This window comes from Cupressus sempervirens, chromosome 6 (assembly GCF_028749045.1).
Source record: "Cupressus sempervirens isolate cs-2001-9-10 chromosome 6, ASM2874904v1, whole genome shotgun sequence".
NCBI classification, from domain to species: Eukaryota; Viridiplantae; Streptophyta; class Pinopsida; order Cupressales; family Cupressaceae; genus Cupressus; species Cupressus sempervirens.
In genome coordinates this window covers 714853278-714875846 of record NC_143123.1, presented here as the reverse complement: position 1 = coordinate 714875846, position 22569 = coordinate 714853278, and the positions used below count along the sequence as shown (strand labels likewise).

The 22569-nt window shown below is 38.2% G+C and overlaps 1 protein-coding gene across 1 annotated transcript in view; it reads right to left on the bottom strand.

The window, feature by feature from the left end:
• The window catches only part of LOC149554287 (chromo domain-containing protein LHP1-like), a 76449-nt gene extending 54246 nt beyond the window's left edge, over positions 1-22203 (bottom strand). Inside the window, exons 1-4 of the mRNA XM_089789501.1 lie at positions 21805-22203; positions 21666-21691; positions 21492-21578; positions 20038-21000 (exon numbers count right to left, since the gene is read on the bottom strand). Coding sequence (XP_089645627.1) covers positions 20038-21000; positions 21492-21578; positions 21666-21691; positions 21805-22041 — 1313 coding nt within the window. The 5' untranslated portion in view covers positions 22042-22203. The remainder of the gene's footprint in view (positions 1-20037; positions 21001-21491; positions 21579-21665; positions 21692-21804) is intronic.
• Positions 22204-22569: the final 366 nt, after the last annotated feature.

Below are 22569 nucleotides of genomic sequence, written 5' to 3'. Positions count from 1 at the left end.
AATTAGAATCTATGACTGTATTTGTGCCTGTTGTCTTTGATTCATGTTATAATTTTGTGTTTAATAATAGTGCATAGTGAGTTGAGAAACAATCAGAGCTGGAGCTTTGACTGGGAGTGATTGTGATAATACATAGACTAGAAGCTTTGGCTATAGCTTGTGTTATCGTCTCACATTCATGAAAAAAGTTAGAATTTCTCTACTTCTGTAAGTCTTTGCGCCCCAATAGTAGATGTCTTTCTTATAAAATAGATTAAAACGGGATTTAGAGCTAAACTAGTATGCTTTCAATCAGCCTTTGAGTTGGTGTTGGTTTATCGGTATCACTGTTTCCAGCTATTGAATAGAGAAGTGTAATTTATAGATTTAACTTTGCCCATTACTCGCTCCACAAGTAAGTGGATTCTCTCCTGAAAGATAAAGAGGAAAGAATATTGGTAACACCCCTTATAAAATCTCTCAACTTCTTGCTTACCTGAGTTGATCCAAGGAACGGTAAGAAGGGCGAGCCTTCCCTTAAAAGTAGGAGAGACTATGTCTCACACGCTGTGGTTGGTCATCATATTTTGCGACTGAATTTGCACAAATTGTTGATTGCAAAATATCCACCTACAAATGTAAATGCCAAAACCTTGCTGATAAACTACATGGAAATCGGATGCTGATATGAGGAACAGATCTGCTGGTTTCTACTAAAAACCCTTACCAATCTGCTATTTTAACCGTTCGTAGTGAACCATACTTTTGGCACACCAATATCCATAAGTTTTGAACAAGCCTTCAATCACATTCAATGATTTATACAGAAGGGTGCATCATATTTAGTATTTCACATTTCATTTTTCTTTACTCGAGGGACACCCTAACATGTAAAAACACTCATGAAAAATGAAAACAAGATTGTTTGATAACGGCACTACGACTTCGAACTTCAAACGTGAAAGCAATTTCTCTTTTACGTAGATGCACAATTTTGCAAGTATTTTAGATTTTGACTTTCCAATTTAGGAGTTCCAATAGACTAAGCTATGAATTACAATATTGGACCTATTGCTAAATTTGAGAATATCCATTCATAGGCGCATACTTATGCATTAGAGATTCATGTTTGATTTGAGATGTGATTTTCATTTACTTAGGCACAAACCTCTGCATGTAAACATCAATGAGCTTCAAAGATGGGATTTTCTATATTGAATTATATACCCTTTGTATACAAACATGTCATTTGGCTTTAAAAGGTAAAAACTCTTCTCATAGATGTGCCCCTTAAAAAGACATCTGATTTTATACCTTATGTAGAGAACACCTAATAAAGCAACAAGGTCTGCCTTCTTGTGTTAGCCATTTTGTTGATGTTAAAATTGATATCAAATGACTTTATTTAGGTACACACCTCACAATTAAATTTGTGAATCTGATAATGAACTAATCATAGATAGTGACAAGGACAAAGTAACAAGTGAGAATCAAGTGACATAAGACATGGTGCAAGCGTGGAAGTGTCAGTTGATCAATGCGTGCAAAAGGTCAAGAGAGAGCAGTGCCACAAAGTGCAATATCCAACAAATTTTCGATCCAGCAATGTATGATCTCCTTAGGCACATCTCTCGATTACTAGCAAGGAACTTAGTACAGTTGGAGGAACTACTTGCCGAAATAAAATGTGAGCAACCAAGACAACTAGTGCTAGAGTAATTTGTTGAAGGGAACCAACGAGAAAAAACAGGAGCAGGATACTTCACGGTGTTGAACACACAACCAACAAAACACTTAATGCCCTTAATACCAAATAAATACACAATGCAATTATAGAAGACGAAACTGGGGGAGAAGTTGCATTACAGCGATCATTGCACAATAGAGAACAGAAGAGGCATCATCATCTAAAGGAACCCAATGGACCAAAGAGAGGGAATCAACCAAAAGAACCAACCCACTTTGAATTGGAGGTAGAGTACTTGATTGAAATTACCATAAGGGGAATAGCAAACTTGGCTATTTCTGAAGACTCAAAAACAAGGGATGTGTCGACAAACCCGAACACACCAGCACAGAGCACCGGACAAGCACCGAAGGAAGCTCTAATTCAACTAAAGAAGAGATACAAGGGAAAGAAGTAGAGATAAATTTACCTGCGAAGACCACAAAAGGGAGTAGTCGATAATGGCTCGAATAGTGGAGAAACAAAAACTTCCTAGATTTACCGACGATGGGTCACATGACCTAGCACGTCTCTACAAGTTGTGCATAACCATATGGCAAGCAAATGTAGAGAATGACCACAATGATTGGTTAAGAGCATTCGAAGCCACCCTGAGGGGATTGCCATCGACTAGTATACAAAACAGGACACTACTAAGAAAACATCATGGAAAAACCTCAAAACAACGTTTGAAAAGTTTAGACTCTTATGAGTTGATGGCAAAATAGTCACAAAAAAATATAATACTAGACAAGGGAAGAATGAAAGGAACTCATAGGATTGGATTGGAAAAATGGTGGTTCACTAAAGGACTAACCCCATCACTACAGAGGAAGATGAAGGTGGTACCACCATCCTAGTACACAGACGCTTGCACACGTGCCATGGACATTGAAAGCGAAGCAAGACCTAAAAAATGAAGTAATCATGGGAGTGATAGTAAAGGTATGGAAGGAGACAATGGAGAAGGATCCAAAACAATACTAGTGTTAAGAAGAGATATGATGTGAATGAAGAAGGAGATGGCCGTTGGGAAAGAAGGCAAGAAACTTCAGTGTATTGACTACCAGTTGGAAGGCCACACAAAAGCCAATTGTCTAAAGAAGGTGTTTTGTGACATATGCCAGGTCCCAAGACACTCCATTAGAGAGTGCCCTTACAACCTAAAGGCAAGAAGCACCCACGTGTTCTTTACCCAAGGTGAACAAGCCACACCACCGTCCATGCCACCAAGAAATACAAATATGGAGGGATCACCAAGAGGATACTACAAGAACGGACGAGGGAGCAATAACAATAGCAATATTAATACACCTCGAAGCTGCAATTAGTACGATGCTCAAGGGCGCCCCATGATTCAATATCATAGATGTAATGAATGGGGTCATTTTGCAAGTGACTACCAAAGTGGAGCACAAAGTAGGGGGATGTTGTGTAAATAGTGTGGACTTGGCAATCATGAAGAAGCAAATTGTCGGAGACAAAAACTATAACATGATTGATATTTTAGAATCTAAGAGAGAAATTTTGGCCATTACAGGAACAAAAGCAAGAAAACTCACATATCCTAATGCAAGTACAGAGAAAGAGAAACTAAAGGAAGCAAGAAGAAACATCTAGGTAGCCATGAAGAAGGAAGGACAAGTTAGTATGAGCAATCCACTATGTAAAATCAAAATCAAAGGTAGATATCACATAGCAGTTGTTGCAAGCCACCGTACCACTACGAGTGGTAGACCTATTAGAACATTGCCACTGTTAAGGGTAGCCCTCACCAAGGTTGCTAGCAACGATGCACAAGACAAACCTCACTGCAATAAAGGAATTCTAGAAGGCAGGGCAGAGAATAATACAAGTGAGGAAGAGAACAACCCCTCCAAAAACACCACTAACCCTATGCTGTTCACAATAGGAGTTGGACACCTACAATAGTGGAAACGAAAATAATGGGTTACAAACTAACAAACACCACCGTGGATGGAGGGTTGGAAGTAAACATACTATCGGAAGAAATATGGAAGGCCATAGTCAACCCAACACTATGGCCGTCAACATTCCACCTTGTAGGAGCAGATCAGCATTGAATCAAACCTATTGGAACCTTCATGGGGATTCATACACAACACTTCCTTCTTGACTTTGTAGTTATCTCTCTAGAGAAGAAGGGGCGCGATGCCCTTGTGGGCAAAGGTTGGCTAATTATGGCAAAAGCTAATTACAATTGGAAGATGAATACCCTCTCCATTGAAAGCGAGGGAAAGGAATATCTGATTGATCTCTATAATAAGATGGTAAGTCAAGAGTTGGCATCAGATTCTAAGTCAAAAGGAGAAGACTTGAACAGAAAAGGAGCAAAACCTAATGATGAAGGTATTTTGGGGTTAGGGAACTGTCCCGAGGATGAGACTAGTTCTCTCGGTGAGTTGTTCCACTAGCAGAAAAAATTTATGAAGCCTTCCACCCTGACTGCAAGATGTTGGCAATCAAGGAAAGTGACACAATCCCTCCAAAATATGGCGAATACAAGGAACATTTGACAAGGATTGATGACACACCAGCCCATGTGCTCGAAGGGGACAAATCAACAAAGTTGAGGACAAACCAAGCAATTTTTGCAAACAAGAAGTCGAGCAAACCACCTGAGGCAGCGAAGGAATTTTACCACAATGGCTAGAAGGAATACTCACCGTACTAGCAAGATGGGAATGTTGCAGGTAGTACATTGTACAATTACAACATTCCAAGCATGTGTACATTATATGGTCAAATAGCAAGGAGAAGAAACCACTACTATCGTACGTCATACAAGTCTCCAAGACAAGGATTGCACAAACATCAAATGTATGAAAGGCAACGTTTCGGAAGTCTCTAGACAAGACATATGGACAACAACCAACATGTTGTACGAAAGGCAACAAGTGTGGGTCGTATGTTGTATGAACGTTAGGAGTACCAAATGCAAGTCATACACAGAACGGATATTGGAGAGCAAACTATACATAGTATAGTGTGCAGAAGAAACGTTGGGGGAGAGGAAACTACCATAAGAACTCCAACAAGCCACATGAAAGGAGTAGGAGGAAAATTTCATAGTCATACAAAGGGGAGATTTGGGAGCCGATTATACGAATGGAGGAAAGGTGGTCCATACGAGTGATTGTTGGACTAGAGTGGCCTCATATGCAACATGTTGTATGGTCAAGGCAAGTCATACGTGTCAAAACAGTCAACACCATACAAAGGGCCAGGGAAGACGGCAGTCATAGTACAAAGGCAACTAGTACAAGCTACCTTGGCATATGTTGTATGGTGAAGGAAGAAAGTTTCAGGAACAGCTCCACATATGGGTTGTACAGGAAAGAAATATGTACAATAGGAGGAAAGTTTGTACATTAGAGAGGAAAAATCAAAACAAGGGTCTTACAATGATTGAAGAAATTCCTACGCTTGAGAGGTAAGTTCGGCAATCAACGAAAAATGTTGACACTCATAAGGAAGCTAAGGGAGAAGGTGGCACTGATGGGAGTTGTACAAAGCAGAAAGATGGTGCGACATACAAGGGAGATGGCAGTTGTTAGTTGGATGGAAGTTGGATGAGGAGAGATGGCATCGGAAAATAATTGAGAAAACGATGTGCGCCATGGAATTCTGTGTGGTTTTCAGGTTGCTAATTTGGTCTTCGTGGCGAGGGCGCTTCTCCTTGACACTATCTTGTACCATAACAAGGAGCGCACCTAAGGCGCTCCACCCGAACCCTACAAAAGGCACTGCCCCTCGACCCTTTTGTGGGCATTGCCCCTACACCCACGCAAGGGGAGTACCCCATAACCCCACTGAGGGCATTTCCCCCATACCCACTTTATTTTAGAACTACACTACAAATATGAGTTTGTGGAATACAAGTGACTATCTACACTCTTGTCATTGGTTTTCCTTGATATTACATGATGTATACTTGTCGTCTGGAAGATGATTTTTTTCTTTTTATGGGGTATGATGTAGGTTAATATTATGTCAAGAATAGCTAAATTAAGACTTTTGTTAATGTAATAAAATATCATTACAAAAGGGGTGTTAGTTGTGTCGTCAATTGGTGACAATTGGAGACTTAACTAATCGTATTAAGTCTATTTGTATATCATCTGGAACAAATGAAAGAGTAGAATGTTGGTATGGATGTTAATGTAAGACTTTGGAACAATCAGTAAAGTAACATTCTATTATGGTGAGTGAGTTGTTGGTAAAGAACACCAAGTTCTTACTCTGATGAAAGCTCTCTATATTTTGAAGCAGGCCCCTAGGGCATGGTACATGAAAATTGATAAGTACCTAAATGATCAAGGCTTCCAGAGGAGTTCTTCAAACTCAAATTTGTACATCAAGACTACCGACTGTGACATCATCCTTCTGGTCATTTATGTTGATGAATTAATCATCACTAGGAATTCAACATCTTTGATTTTGTAATATTCTCAATCTTGTAGATAGGTCACTAAGTTCATACAAAGTTCAATGATGTAGAGGCGAGGATGTTGAACGTACGCAGTGGTGGAAGGGTAGGCATACGGATTGGAGGAGAGGTAGGCGTACGAACTGGAAGAGAGGCTGGCATACGGACTGGAGGAGAGGTTCGCATACGAATTGGAGAAGAGGTTGGCATACGGATTGGAGAGGATAGGCATACAAACTGGAGAAGAGGTTGGTGCATGAACTAGAGAAGAGGTTGGTGTACGGACTGGAGGAGAGGATAGGTGTACAGATTAGAAGAGAGGATAGGCGTACGATGGATAGTGGGAAAGGTGTGAGTTAGGGGAAAATGGAGGTCCCTTCGACATAGGCTAGATATGATTCCTGGAAGTGATCAACATGTGCGAAAGAGATCAATAATTGCAAAAACACCTACGAATGCCAAATACATAGGCTAGATATGATTCCTGGAAGTGATCAACATGTGCGAAAGAGATCAATAATTGCAAAAACACCTACGAATGCCAAATATGCCAAGACCAATGACGAACTGATGCATACAAATAAATATTTGCAAATTATCGCTAGTTACAGATTCCAACAATAATGGTGCTTCAGATGTGCTAGATCCGAAGCAAAACAATACACAAACAAAATAGGGTGAGGGTCAAATCCCACCAAAACCAGAAAAGCCAAGTATAGAAGATCTCTCACTTCCAAAATGGCGAACAACAAAAAAACTCCAACTAGAATTTGCACTACACAGAAAGTAATCTAAAATCGCATACTACCAACTTCCTACATGCTGCACATAAATACCACTTCGGAGAAAACTCCCAAGGGTTTATAAAAGAATGTTGACATGGCAAACACCTACAAATACTTAATAAAAATTGGGCCCCTTTATCAAATAATAGAGGTCCAAACAATATTATTTAAATCTTGAGACCGTTATTTATTTAAAGTATTTTATTTAAATTGGGGACATTACAAAACCTTGTCGCTGAAAGATTGCTTGTCCTCAAGCAATCTGCAAACTCCACAATTCCAAACCATGCGCAGACGCCAATAGCTATATCTACTAGAAAGTCCATGCTTCTTCAGGATCACATGAGCATAATTGAATTCAACTGAGATGAGTAGACCACCACCGGGCCTCCACTATGCCACTCTAATATAAACAATGCTATGTCCAAACCCACTAGGATCCCATGGAAGCCAATCATAAAACACATCGGGGCTCCAATCCAAAACCTTCATGGGATTATACACTCCAATCTCCTCTTGAGTCTCATCAATAACTGAGTCTTGTCACTTCCATGAGGATGGTCTTGCATCAACACGGATCCAAATGCAACGCACTCCACCACCGTCATTGTACCCATATTTGTAGGCACTACCATCATACCAGTGAAGAGTGACTATAGCGTTTATTGCTCCATTCTAATATAAATATCCCTATCAAATTTTTGTTGTGCTACATTGTCATGTCTAGATCCACCAGGATCCCAAAGAAGCCAACATAAACTACATCAATGTCCACATCCATAATCTTCATGTAATCATCTACCTGCATAGGAATCTCGTAGCCCATGTAGATCCTATTGTTTTTATGAGGAGGCCCTTTACATGGAGAAATTGCAGCCATGTACAACTTAGGCACAACTGAAAGATAAACTCCATATTCAACCAATTGTGGTTTCTCCTTCAACAAATTATTCGTAGCATCGTCATGAAGTTGAACAACTGCTAATAGAGAATTTCCATCAAGATGATCAACGAGTGTTGGTTTGATGAAATTAGTGCAAGGATCTTTACCGTTTTCATCATCTTGAAGTTTCAGGTGTTCTCCACTTGTAGGCATAGCAAGAGATTCTTGCAAATCCTCATGTGACACTAAATTTTTCTCTTGTGCCTGTATGACTTCATCCTTTAGCAACTTTCAATCTCCTGTTTCAGACCATTGTTGAAGAGTTTATTGTGCTAAGATGGCAGATACATCATTCGCAATTCCATATAATCCTTCAGAGATATGTCTCTCTCCCATCCACCAATCACCCAATCTTGCTTGATTTTCTTCAGCGTCTCAACCAACATGGGAGTTCACATTTCTTGTTGCTCTTCCACAAGAATGAATGTTGTCACCGATGGCCTTGTGTACGTCAAGAGGTTGAGTGTTTCTTTCGCCCATTCATGGAGTCTTTTTTTATTTCTTCTTAGCTATCTTAGCGCATATACCAACCCATCACTCAGTGCCATGATTTAAACTCAATACTCAATAGGGTGGCAGGACCACTAGCTCTAATACCACTGTAATGTTTTCAATCCTGTAGGAGAGGTCACTCAGTTTGTACAAAGCTCAAAGATGTGGAGGCAAGGTGTTGGCAATTTGGCTAAGAGGTGAATATAAAAATGAATTGAGGTTGTCATTTATAGCAACATATCACTTGTATAAAGACAGCATATCATGGAGATACATTTTTGGTTTAAAGACTTAGAAAATTGTCTAGGTATCACAAAGTTTAATTGTCAACACAGACACAGTTTTGGCTTGCGAAGATGATACACATTGAATCGACACATGCACACTTATGGGAAGCAAGAACAAGTTATGAGGATCCTGTATGCAAGAGCGCAAGTCTTGATGAGTAGTACGGACAAAGATATCGATGATTTAGTGATTGCATGTATACACAAGCAGAATAGGACAAAGATAAGGAGAGAGGTATTTTAAGTGTCAAGGAATTGTTTTGTTACTTAACCAATTAGGAACAACATCCTAGATGTTAACCCTAGGTGAGCAAAGGTTAGTTTTGCATTTTGGGACGTGTGAAGACATGAAGGCCGACATAACAAAATTACTTGGTATAAAGGACAGAACTTGTGATGCGAAGTTGTGTGATGTCTATGACGTTGAAAAGCTATTTTTTGTAATGCGACCTTGATGTTAGAGCAAAGAAAGATCGGACTATGCCAAGTTGTGTACAACGAGCTTCAAATGACAAATCAGATATAGAAGGTGTTGGCATTGTCAACGGTGTTTGTATCTATACTTTTGTGTACTGAATATCATTGTATATGCATGTTTGGGCAGTGGGCTTATTGTGCATACATTTTGTATTATAATATTACAACTCCTAACAGAGTTGAGGCTTCTAACACAGCCTAGTCCTCTAACAAGGACAGAGACACTATATGATGTAATAGATTCCTAATAGGGTCAATATCATTCACAAGAAACTTTTGATTAGTGGATCATTTTGTGGGTACCATCCCCACCAGGATTTTCCCTTGGCCAGTGTTTCCCACTTCTCAGTATTTCCTATTTCTAACAATTGGTATCAGAGCAGAGTTACCCAAAAGAGGCTTAACAGCTTGAGTAAGATCACTATGGATGTAGATCGGTTGCAAAAGAATCTAGAAGAAGCTCTTGAAGAACTTGATGTGAAATGAGAAGTCTCTTGTAATCTTTTCAATCATATCAAGGACTGCACATGTAAGTATACTAACCCTATTTTTGGTTATTGCTATAATTGTTATGCTTATGGATGTAGAGCTAGTGAATGTAGGAGACCTAGATTTAATAATAATATGTATCAAGGTACTAACCCTGCTGCTAGTAAACGTATTGGTGCTATAACCGCAACAACTTTGGACATATTGCTAGATATTACAGATTACAAATCAATCGGTAAGGACCTAGATATGGAAACAATGTGATAGCATGTCAGATTTGTAACAACATGAGACATATAGCAAGATTTTGTATGATGAACAGTATGAGAATACCAAACAACATGAGAACACCTACCTTTAGAAGGAATGCAAACAACGTTGGAAGGAATGAGAATAACAACCATAGACAGAAAGAGAATGTGAAAGAGCATGTAGAAAACTTGAATGAGACATTTGTTAAAGCTAAGACACCAACAAGCAAACAAATTTGGGTAGAAAAGAAGTCTAGTGACACACATGAAAACAAGTTGAAGTTATTGATAGTCGCTAACCAACCTTTATCTATTTGAGCAATTTATTTCATAGAAGCTAAAGGGGAATTAGCATCAGAAAAATATTCAACCCCTGTATAATTGAATTAAGATTTGCATAGTTAAGAGGAGGTAGATATGGATCTACGGAAGCTACACCTAAGAGCGTACACAATTCTGAGTTCATACGTGAGTGCGCAACCAAAAAGAAGTAAATGGATATTGAGAACAGCTTTATGAAGCTTGCATAATTGTGCAATTAATGCAGAAGTAAATTAGAAAGGATTTAAAGGTTAAAATCGAATGTTTTAGCACCATTTGATCGTGCAAAGAGGTAAGGAGCATAAAGAAGCGAATTTGACCAGAATTAAAGTGTGTTGAAGCAAATTTACAAGTGAACTTAGCGAGCCCTAATTTTACAACTTTTAAAGTTATTTATTGCTTGCGCAGTCATAATTTGAAGGTTTCAACTTGTAAAAATGGAAACCCCCACAGTATGTGATGTAAGTGAAAGGCCTAGGTATAAGTTCAAGAAGCACCCATATATTTCTCTTGAAGATGATCCGTCTGATGCATTTTCACAAGTATCGAGTACAGTTTTACACATAGAAGATATCCGCGCATATATTCACTGCAAGTTTGAGACAATTGGAGACTACGACATTCACCATGATATGAACATAGTGTACAACAATGACCTAACCTTCAAACAAGGGTTCAGCATTTGCAAAACCTAAACATTACCAAACATATGTTCTTTGAGGAATTTGACAACAAGAGTGGACAAGAATAATTATGAGCCGAATAACATGATTCATAAGTTGACTGGATTAAGCAATGAGGGCAGTAACCCTGTAAATGAGAAGAATGTTAAGAAGTTGGTTGAGACAAACTTAAAATCAGTATTAGATGGGAGAAATATGAAATTAGACAAGATTGAGCAAGTTGATGTGAGACTAATCAATAAGATAATTGGATATAAGATGAACTACAATTCAAGATTGAACTTTGTACCTGCTGGATTAATCCATGCATCTTATATGATGATTGTAGGAAAATAGAAGGTTAACATGTGTGAGATTCTCAGACAACAATTAATTGATAACATAGACAGAACTAAGAAAACTAAAAATGCAGCATTCAAATTTGAGCCTTTGTTGACACACCTATTCTTTCAAGTGATAAGGAAATTTCCCGGAATGCCTGATTATGAATGGAACTCTAACAAGTGCACAATGGAATTGATTACACATTACTATAGAAAGCAGCCTGAAGACTTCAGAAGACAAAATAATGTCAGATATGCATGAACCTAGCAAAGAGGAAGGAAGTATGATGTTAGGGGGAGCAGCTCCTATCACTCCTACTGCCACTACAAGAGAGGCAAAGGAAGATATTGTAATGAAACATGCCAAGGTAACAGCATCACAGTAGATGTAACAGAGGATTCTTTTAAGGATTATAGCCCTGTTGTTGACAATTTGGTTGGTTATACAAATTCTGATGATGAAGAGAAGGAAGACAAAGATAAGAAAGATGAAGGAGATGAAAAGAGTGAAGGTAATAAAAAGAAGGGGAAGATAAGAAGAGTGAAGAAGATTTGGCTACATTAGTAGAGACATATTTAAGACTATTGACAATAAGTTGCAGATTGATTGGAAATCGTAGTGCAAGAGACTTCTCTTTTCACACCCCAGCCAAAACATACTGAAACAGAGAAGGAATCATTTATTGACATTTAGCAAGCAAAGGAATCTGAAAAGCCAAAAGATACCATCAATGATCAGCCCCTGCACCAATCAGATTACGTTAGTCAGAGAATGCAAGAACAGATGACTACACCTATCAGAGACACATGCAGAGAAGCACCTAGTTGTTCAAAGTCACCGCTAGAATCTTTGATTGCAAGTATGATGAGTGGTACACCACTGGCACCAGCAGAGGACCCTGAGATAGAAATGCTTAGTCAGTTGTCCACATTGGCTACCAACAGAATTGTGGAAAAGAGCACAGAAATAAAGGGAACCCAAGAGATTCTTGAAAAGATGACAGGGAAAATGGAAAGCCTGATGAAAATTCAGATCAATGACACCAATCCACAGAAGAAGACAGCTAGAGTGTGAGAAGAGTTTGATAGTCTTTGCAAGACTATGGTTGAAGTAGCCACAGCCAAGGCACAAACTAAGCATGATGCAAATATGTTCAGAAAGGTATGTCAAAATGTAAAATATGACTTAGCTAACTAAGTTAAATGCATTAAGGAATTAAGGTAAGGAACTTTATGGGAAATGTGCGCTAGCACATGAATATAAGCATACCTTCACATTGCAGATCAAAGAAAAAGAAAAAGAACTGAAGAATATGATCAATGAGCTGAAGAGTGCAGATGCTCAAGTGATTCACTTAGCAAAGGATAAGTAAGATCTATGATGAGAGGAGAATACTAGAAGTCAGCAAGGAACAAATGTTGCAGAGATTCTCTCTGTTAAGAGAGCATCTATCTTTAAAATTTGATGCAGTTCAGAAACAGTTGGCTGATTGCTTTAAGGTGAAGATATCATATGAGCAATTCAGCTATCCAGACAATAGAGTTAGCAGCCTATGGATTGTGCGCACTTCTCATAGTGTCAGATTCAGTCAAAGGGAACATGGAATGAAGAATTGATCAGCTTGAAGAACAACTTTGTTGATTGTATTGCATTGCTAAATATTTCATCAGCATAGAAGAGATGAAAGGTAATCAAAAATTTTGACTTGTACATAGTTTTTGACTCACCTTTGTAATTGATGTCAAAGGAGTAGTGATGTATGAAAAATGTATATAGAGTATAGTCAAAGGGGGAGGAATATACATATTGTAATACGGAGGTATAAGTATGAATAGATGGTATATAAAAAAAATTATCCACATTTTTGAAATTTTGTATGGCCATGTGAAGAACTTCACAATCTTGAATTTCTTTTCAGAACTCGGCCAATTTTCTCATATGTTGTCATCAATGTCAAAGGGAAAGATTGTTGGCAATTTGGCTAAAAGGTGGATGTTTACCATACAAGGTAAAAGAATGCTTAACACATGTAGTATAGCAAGATATAACGCAGAACAAATACTTTATTCATATATGCAATACGCATATTACAATTATTCCAATGATGATTCAAAGTCCATTTCAGACGGTGTACATATACCTTCCCGAAGGGGTGACTCAACCATCACACGCCCGTTCGGATACTATTCTACCCGTCGGCTACAATATAGGATTTACCGACAATAGTGAATATGAAAATGAATCGACGTTGTCATTTATGGCAACATATCACTTGTATAAAGTCGGCATATCATGGAAATTCAGTTTTGGTTTGAAGACTTAGAAAATTGATAAAGTATCACAGAGTTTAACTGTCAGCACAGACACAGTTTTGGCTTGCAAAGCTGATAGACAGTGAATTAGCATGTGTGCACTTAGGGGAAGCAAGAACAAGTTATGAGGATCCTGTATATGCAAGAGCACGAGTCTTGATGATCAGTATGAACAGAGATATGTATGATTTAGTACTTGCACGTATACATAGGCAGAAAAAGACAAAGATAAGGAAGAGGTATTTTGAGTTAAGGAATTATTTTGTTTAGCAAAACTATTACTTAACCAATTAGGCTCGACATCCTAGATGTTAACCCTAAGTGAGCAAAGGTCAATTTTGCATTTTGGGACACGTGTGAAGACATGAAGGCTGTTAGGACAGAATTACTTGGTATAAAGGACAAAACTTGGGATGTGAAGTTGTGTATGTCTATGATGTTGAAAAGCTATTGTTTTGTAATGCAAACTTGATGTTAGAGTAGAGAAAGATCAGAGTATGCGAAGTTGCGTACAACAAGCTTCAAATGACAAATCAAATATAGAAGATATCGGTATTGTCAAAGGTTTTTGTATCTATATTTTTTTGTACAGAATATCATTGTATATTGCATGTTTGGGCAGTGGGCTCATCTTGCATAAATTTTGTATTGTAATATTAAAACTCCTAATAGAGTTGAGGGTTCTAACAAGAACATAGACACTATACGGATGTAATAGACTCCTGACAGGGTCAATATCTTTCACAAGATACATTTGATTAGTGAATGATTTTGTGGGTACCATCCCCACCAAGGTTTTCCCTTGGCCAGGGTTTACCTAATTAACAAATAATGATGTTATGAGTTGCATTGTGTTATTGCTATGTTTAATTTTCAGTATATTCGCATGTGCATGTTATAAGATCGTTGATGATATCAATAGTTGAGTTAAAAGTTGTGGAATACTGATTCATCTCCCCTCTCAGTATTCCTATTTCTAACAGAAAGATATTGGATGTACAAACTAGAGGTGTAGGCATACGGACTAGAGGGGAGGTTGGCGTACGGATTGGGTAGGAGAGGCGTACGGACTAGAGAAGGGGTTGGCGTATGGACTGGAGAGGATAGGTGTACGAACTGGATGAGAGGTTGGTGTACAAACTAGAGGAAAGGTTGGCGTACAGGCTGGAGGACAGGTTGGCGTACAGATTGAAAGAGAGGATAGGCGTACGATGGATAGTGGAAACAGTGTGAGTTGGGGGAAAATGGAGGTCCCTTCAGCGTACGCTAAGTATGGTGCTTGGAAGTGATCGACGTGTGTGAAAGAGATCAATAATTGCAGAAACACCTACGAATGTCAAATACGCCAAGACCTGTGAATAACCGATGCACACAACTAAAGATTTGCAAAATTATCGCTACTTACAAATTTCAATAATAATGGCGCTTCAAATGTGTTAGATCCAAAGCAAAACAATACATGGGCAAAATAGGGTGAGGGTTGAATTCCACCAAAACCAGAAAAGCCAAGTAGAGAAAAACTCTCACTTTCAAAATGGCAAACAACAGAAAACTCCAAGTGGAATTCGCAATACAAAAAAAGTAATCCAAAATCACATACTAACAACTTCCTACATGTTGCACATAAATAACCCTTCAGAGAAAATTCCCGAGGTTTGACAAAAGAATACCAACACAGCAAACATCTACAGGTAATTAATAAATATTGGACCCCTCCATTAAATAGTTAAAGGTCTGAATAATATTATTTAAATTATGGGACTGTCAATTATTTAAAGTATATTATTAAAATTGGGTACATTACAATTCATGGATACAAACCAAGTTTATGCCAATATTTTGATATGACTAATCTCGGGCTTATGCATTACTGCCTAGGTGTTAAAGTTTGGCAGCAGTCTTCTGGTATATTCATTTCTCAATCCAAACAAGCCAAGACTCTTTAGACAAGTTCGTACACAGGATGAAGGCCCATGGAGAAAGGTCTGATGTTATCAGCCAAGTCTGATTGCCCTCCAGTTGTTGATACTACATATAGGCAACTAGTAGGCAGCCTCATCTACTTCTCTACTACTAGACTTAATATCAGCTTCGCAGTCAGCTAAACCTCGCGCTTTATGACAGCTCCCAAGGCTGATAATTGAATGGCAGCAAAGTGTGTTTTGTTATGTGAAGGCCACTACTGATTATGGGCTTCTTTACTCTCGAAGACCTAATCCTAGACTCAGTGGGTTCACATATTCAGATTGGGCAGGTTTTGTTGAAAATAAAAAGTCAACTTCCGGATTTGTGTTCGGTTTGGGATCTGATGTAATCACGTGAACCAAAAAGAAGTAGTAGGTAGTATATCTCCTCTACAAAGGCTGAATACAAAGGGATAGTTAAGGCAGGTTGTGAAGTGGTTTGGCTTTGTCGGATGCCTAGGGATATGTAGATGTCACCAATATGACCAACCAATTTGTTTATTGATAACGAAGGTGTTATCAAGTTAGCATGGAATCCACTCTTCCATGAACGAACCAAGCATGTGGATGTTCACTATCACTACATACAACAGTTGGTTGAAGACGGGACAATAGACTTGCAATATGTTCCTACAACAGATCATAATGCACACATTCTCACCAAGCCTCTTGGTCCAAATAAGTTTGTCAAATTCAAATGACAGATTGTTGTAGTGGATAGATTAACTATTTAGGGAGGGTATGACGATGATAGATAGTTTCTTTTTTATAATCTATTGTAAATATTAGAATCTTTCTATTGTTTAGTTAGTTGTTAGCTAGAATAGAATGTTTCTATTCTTGACAATCGCTTCCTAAGGAAACATTGTTTATTCAGTTGTATATATTGATCTATTGATCGCTGTTAATATTAAGCAAGTACTTCACCAATTATTTCCCATAATAGCATATCCAGTACCCAAATCGGCAACTTAGCATAAAACAAAAACATATCTTTCCATGGTAGTCCTAGCTATGATGGCCCTATCCCTTGAGGCTGACTTGCACAAAATAAATAATAAATAAATAAAGGTGATTTTTTTAAAATAAATTAAATCAAAAACTAATATAAAGTATTATCTATTTTTCTAAGTTTGTGGTCCAGGGTCCAAACTTGCTAATTGTTGAATTTTGTACCTGCAAGATGTATCTTCAGGCACTTCTACGGTTATCAGTTCAATTTCGCTGGTCTCTGCTTGTATCTGGTTCTACTCTATCTCTGTTTGTGGTTCATTATCTATTTGCTACTATGATATGGTGTCCTTGTTTATCTACTGTGCAACTGTCTACTTATCTACACGTCTCTTCTTTCTGCGGCTATATTTGTTTTATCCACAATGTGAGCAACGTGGATGATGAAGCTGACTAGGCAACAACTCTTCATATTTCCCTTGTCGTGGAGTGTCTCCCAGCAAAATCGCATTTTTAAGACTGTCGTTATTTCATGTGCCGTTATTTACAATTATTATGTGACACATTGCCACTAGTCTTCATCAGTTCATTCCAATCTTTGGCTGTTTTGGATTCTAATAGTATTGGCATCGAGCATACTCAATTAAAGGTTGTTTTTTTTGCGGCGCCAGTCAGTGGTATGCAATTATTGGAATAAAACAAGTATTGAACACACAGCAAAGTGATCATATTTTTTGTACTAACGGCTGGTCTGCAAAAGCTTGTTTTATCGATGCACAAGAGTCATCGAGTTTTTTTAATCATCATTTTTGCAGAGAACATCTCTGTTATTCTGGTTGTTGTTTGTTATACAGCTATCGACATTCTGGTATGTCAAATTTGTTTACTTAGTGTATTTGTCTTGTGCAATGAAAAGACAGTAAACTGCAGAGATATGAGATATTGTACCTTCTGATCAATTATAGATATATAAAGGAATTGCTTCAGTGGGCTGGGTTGTTTCCCCCATTGAGGAGGGTTTTCCCAAGGCAACTGCTTTTGTTTTGGCTCACTATATTTGTGTTTATTCATTTAATCTCTGATTGCATTATTTCAGGTTCATAATCTAACACTGATGGTCCTAGAATTAGTTGTTTGCACGCCACATGAGGAAATCTGGTCTTTATTATCTTTTCCTGACTGCTAAAAGGAATTGAATTCTTGGCAAAGTCTTCCAAGTAGAGCTAATCTAAGACAACACCCCTAGCTAGCATTAAAGGGTTCAACAAAAACTAGCCCCTCTAATGCTTTCTATTCCTGCAATCCATGCACCTAAGTTCTATCCTTGCATGTGCAAGTTTGAAGATGGCAAAAGGTGTAATTAGACCTAGTGAGCAAATCCTAGGTGAGCAGATCATCATTCAAGGGCAGTTCAGTGACCTACAGCTGTGAGACTGAACCTGAGCTTGATTGGTGCATACTACAACACCTCCTCAGGCCATAGGCCACTTGATCGCCCATCCAGGAGCGCCTAGCAAGTCACATTTCATCAGGCACAGTGTTTGGTTCCAGGCCTACCATCAGCCATATATTCAAGGCCAAGGTAAATACAGGATCTTTTCCCTCAACCACACTCCTATGATCCAGCACAATTTTCAGTGATCTCATATTTTGATCAGTATAGCAGCAAATCATTTTATACTAGTCCCAACCAGGAGGTATTGAAGGGCCTACATTCAGATGTAGGTCATCACACCAACAGGGCATTCATTGCTTGGACAGACCTCACTCAAAACAACCAGACCTGTAAGTGGTAGATTACCAATAAGTTTCTGACATTGTATGGTGTTTACAAGACCTATATGTGCACTCTGTGAACTGTATTAATGCCTGGAATACTAATGAATACTGTAGACCGGGTTTTCTGAATATAATCTAACTCGGAACGGTGTTAAACGTGTTTTTCTGATCTATCATAACTGTTAATACTTAAAATTCTCTCTGGCTGTCTGTCTTTTCTGTTACTAAAAAGAGAAAACAATTGTTTAACAAATTACAAGCAGATTATTAATCACTTAACCATGTGTAGGGTTCTTACACTAGCATAGGAACATGGTGCTGCGTCTCAAAACAGCCTGGTTTGAACATAGATTAAAGCATAGGAGACGAAAGCCAATGCATTGAAGCAGTAAACTGAAAAATGTATAACCGATCATACCAGTGCATTGAGGCAGTAAATAACTTGCAAATTGCAATAGGACAAAGCTAACTTTACAAACTATTTATCTTGGTAATTTATAAATTAAAATCTGGTATCATAATAACTTACAGTACAAAGTAGGGGAAGGACACAAAACTATTGAACAGTCATATGGAATTTGGCTCTTTGAGATCAATACAATGATTCAAAAAACAAAAGAGTGAAAAAATTTCAGCAAAAGGTAAGAATAAATTTTACAACATAAGAATTTATGCACTAGGGCAACAACATTCAATGAAGAATCAAGCACATGTTCCACATAAGTGTAATGAAATAAATACGCAAGTGCTTTTTTTTGTTCCTTTAAACATGCTACTTTCTCTTTCATCATTTCAGCATTCGCAACTCAAATTCTCCAATTTTATGGTACCTTTCTATTCTTTTCAATAAGTCTTTGCATCTGCTCCAAGAGATCTTCAGTACAGTGTCCTAAACTACCATGTCTATGGTTGAGTCGAATTTGCTCATTTACACTGGAAGCTTTTGACACTTCTGTCCACACTATAGCATGTAACTTCTCAGTGACAAAAATCAATCAATGCATGTTTGCTTATCTACTTATCAACTTTTATTATATTAGACATTGATACAGTGCCAAAGTACCTTCATTATGACTTGCTGGACAAGAACTCTGCAATGAATTTTTGTACTTAAATCTAAATACTTCCTATAGATTTTCTGCTATGCAAGAAAAATAGTTCTGCATAATATAAAGGTTAGGAAGAGTCATTGTGAAGTTAGGAAAAGTCATATTGTGAGGGTGCTTACCAGATCAATAAGTACTGAAAAAGAGTCGTATTGTGGGACAGGGGGGGTTGTGTGGGGGGGTGATCAGATTGAGGAGCACTATAAGGGTCATATTGTGAGGGCGCTCATCAGATCAAGAAGATCTAAAAGGATCATAGTTGTGGGCGATCAAACCAGTGAACTGGGTCCAATATCCTTGTGAGAGATACTCTATATGTAAAGAGAGAAGAGATCAACACAATTCATATTTACCAATATTTGTCTAGCTTCTAAGAAAACTGAAAAAACATAACCGTATATGAGAAGATTTTATTGAATATCCAGGAGGTGAGAGGTAGTTAATCTCTTATCATCTAACTTAAGAGGCAAACTTTGGAATATAGTAGACTAAAACAATAAGTGATTGGAGTCTGCCACAAGTAGAACCTCATAAGCATCATCCAGTGCTTTTGAACTAGAAAACCTCGAAGAGACTGAACAGACTGTGTCATTGATTGGAATATCCTTTACACTTTTATCACGCATTGACTAATAACTTTAAAGCCCAACCTTAAAAAGAAAATCCAAGTGTGTGACACAGCACATTATATAAATTATATGGATTTTTTAAATCATACCTCCGAACTTTAAAAATAACATGAACCTCCTGTTTGTTGTTTGAGGCAGAAGTGTTGTAGCTTATTGCCTTCAGTATCTCAGTTATAGCCGAAGTAGAATAGTTGTCAGTGGAATTTGAGGGATTTCTGTCTGTAGGTCCGACAACCAAAGTGTTCTGATCTTTCAGTTCTTTACCATTTCCCGCGATGTCCCCTCCTTGGCTTCTCAAATTAACAGTGCCTGACAGTGTTTCTTGTGCCTGTTGGTTATTGCTGTTGTCCTCTCTTAGCTCTGGATCCTGCTCATTCAAATCCAGTGCTTGCTTAACACGCCTTACATGACCCGATTTCCTCTTCTTTGCTCCTGTAAATTGGGCAACTTGGCCTTGCTTGCCAGAGTCATTTACCATAACCCTTTGATCTAACTTAGAATCATCTACTGTCATGTCTTTCTCTTCAGGACCTGTGATCGCATCAGAATGAATCACCTCCTTCACTTCATGTTTTAAAATAAATGTATCATCCTTTGGATTTTGATTCTCTGAATTGCTTTCTTCCTCTACATTCTTCTCCACAGCTGCATTCTGCTCTTTTTCTAATTTATTCTCGTCATCACCATCCCCTGGCAACTTAACTTGACTTTGATCTATTTCATCTTTGTCTTCTGCAATCTGAGTTCCATCTTCTTTCTGAAAGATCCCTTGTTCAAGTAGCTGTGGAATTATTTCTGATGACGTAACAATTCGGTTACCAGAGCTTGATTTACCCCATTTAGCCTTTGGCTTTGGTTCATTCTTTGGCTCAGGCTCTGCCCCAGCCTCAGCCTCAATCTCCGCATCTGCGACTGTCTCCACCTCTGCCTCCGCCTCTGGTTGTGCAGCTTCATCAGCACTCGACAAAGAGACACGCTTTCTTTTCTGAGTTGAGATGGGACCTCCAGACTTGCGCTTAGGCTTCCTTCCAGGTCTTGGCAGGCCGCCATTACTGTAACTTGTAAGCACAAAGCAATCGTTACCAAAAGAAGGGGTAAATCTCATAGGATACAGTATGCTTATCCATAAAACAGCTTATGAAATAATAATAAAATATATGTCCCGTAATGGAAATCATTTTCTCAACTGCTAAAAAAGCATTAAAACATGTACAGTGTGGACTGGCAACTATTAAAAAAACCTTTATTATTAAGTTATTTGTATTATATGCTAATTACGAAGGGAAACGCCAGATATACAAATAAATTTTCCAAAATATTACACACGTCCTTAAATTCAAGAATTTCAGGTGAAAATTAATTGATAATTGGATGAGATCTAAAACTTTAAATCATATTTATGTAAGAATAAGTTAGAATTCGTGCAAGAATTAGTTAAAATTCATACTCAACTAGACTGGGACAAAAACAATTCAAACCCCTCTTCCCTATTGGCACATCCTCTAGCAGCCAAATAAACGGAAAAAAATTACAAATCACCAACCTTTCTTCAAAATCTTTTAATATATCACCGCAAGATTCAATGTTTTCATAAGGCTCCCATGTGTTTTGACTCTCAGGCCAATCTCGCCTGCAACAATATCTCAACAGGTCACAAAAAAAAACCCATAACTAAAGCTACCGTCTGAGTACATAAGTAGCAGCAATTAGAACTTACCACTTAACTAAATATTGCACCTGCCCCTGCAAAGCCGGAAAAAATAAAGTAACCCAGATCAGCAAATCTTGCTTTCAACCCTTGTCCTCCATACATATAAATTTTAAATGCACTCCCACTAAAAATATGCATATGGTACCTTGCGGATTCGTTTTTTTCTGATGCTTTCGACCTCGTAATACTCTCCCGAGAGCATTTGTCCATTTTCAGATTGTTCTTCTTCGTTGTCGTCCTTCTCCTGTTCTAGCTGTTCTTCTTCATTCTCGTCTTCATTTTCTGGCTGCTTTTCAATTTGTATGTCCTCGGCCGTGTGGGTGTCCTTGTCTTCCTGTTTCTTCCTGCCCTTCCTCGCCTTTTTACCGCTGCTGGACTTCATTGGGACCTGTTATGGCTATGCCAATGCCCGCTCGTTTTCTCTCTATCGATGTATACAAATCTCCTACACCGAATAAAGAAAAGCTAAAAAGAGCTGCCAATGCTCTACTTCAAACTCGTGTTTTCGGCCGCTGTCTATAATCCAGTTGCCCTTTTTCACCTTGGAAGAGAGCAATGAGCTAAAAAGCTTTACATACGCTTCTTTATTATTATTATTATTATTATTATTATTAAGGTTTTGTCACTACATACGAGCTCAAATAGCTGCTACGCAATAGCCCCTTCCACTTTGAAAGTTAAAACAAAGATAAATATCCCAAAACATCATTTAACGGCGTTTGAATTAAAAAATATGCGGACTGCACCTTAGATGGGAATTTTCTGAGGTAAGTTCGGTTGCTTCATGTGGGCTAAATTCTTAATCGAAGAAAGCTGGAGAGTATTGTCGGAACATGTCCGCCTTAACATGCCAATATTTGAAAACTTTAGCTTTCACACGTTAGTACTCCGTAAAGTTTATATTCGATTT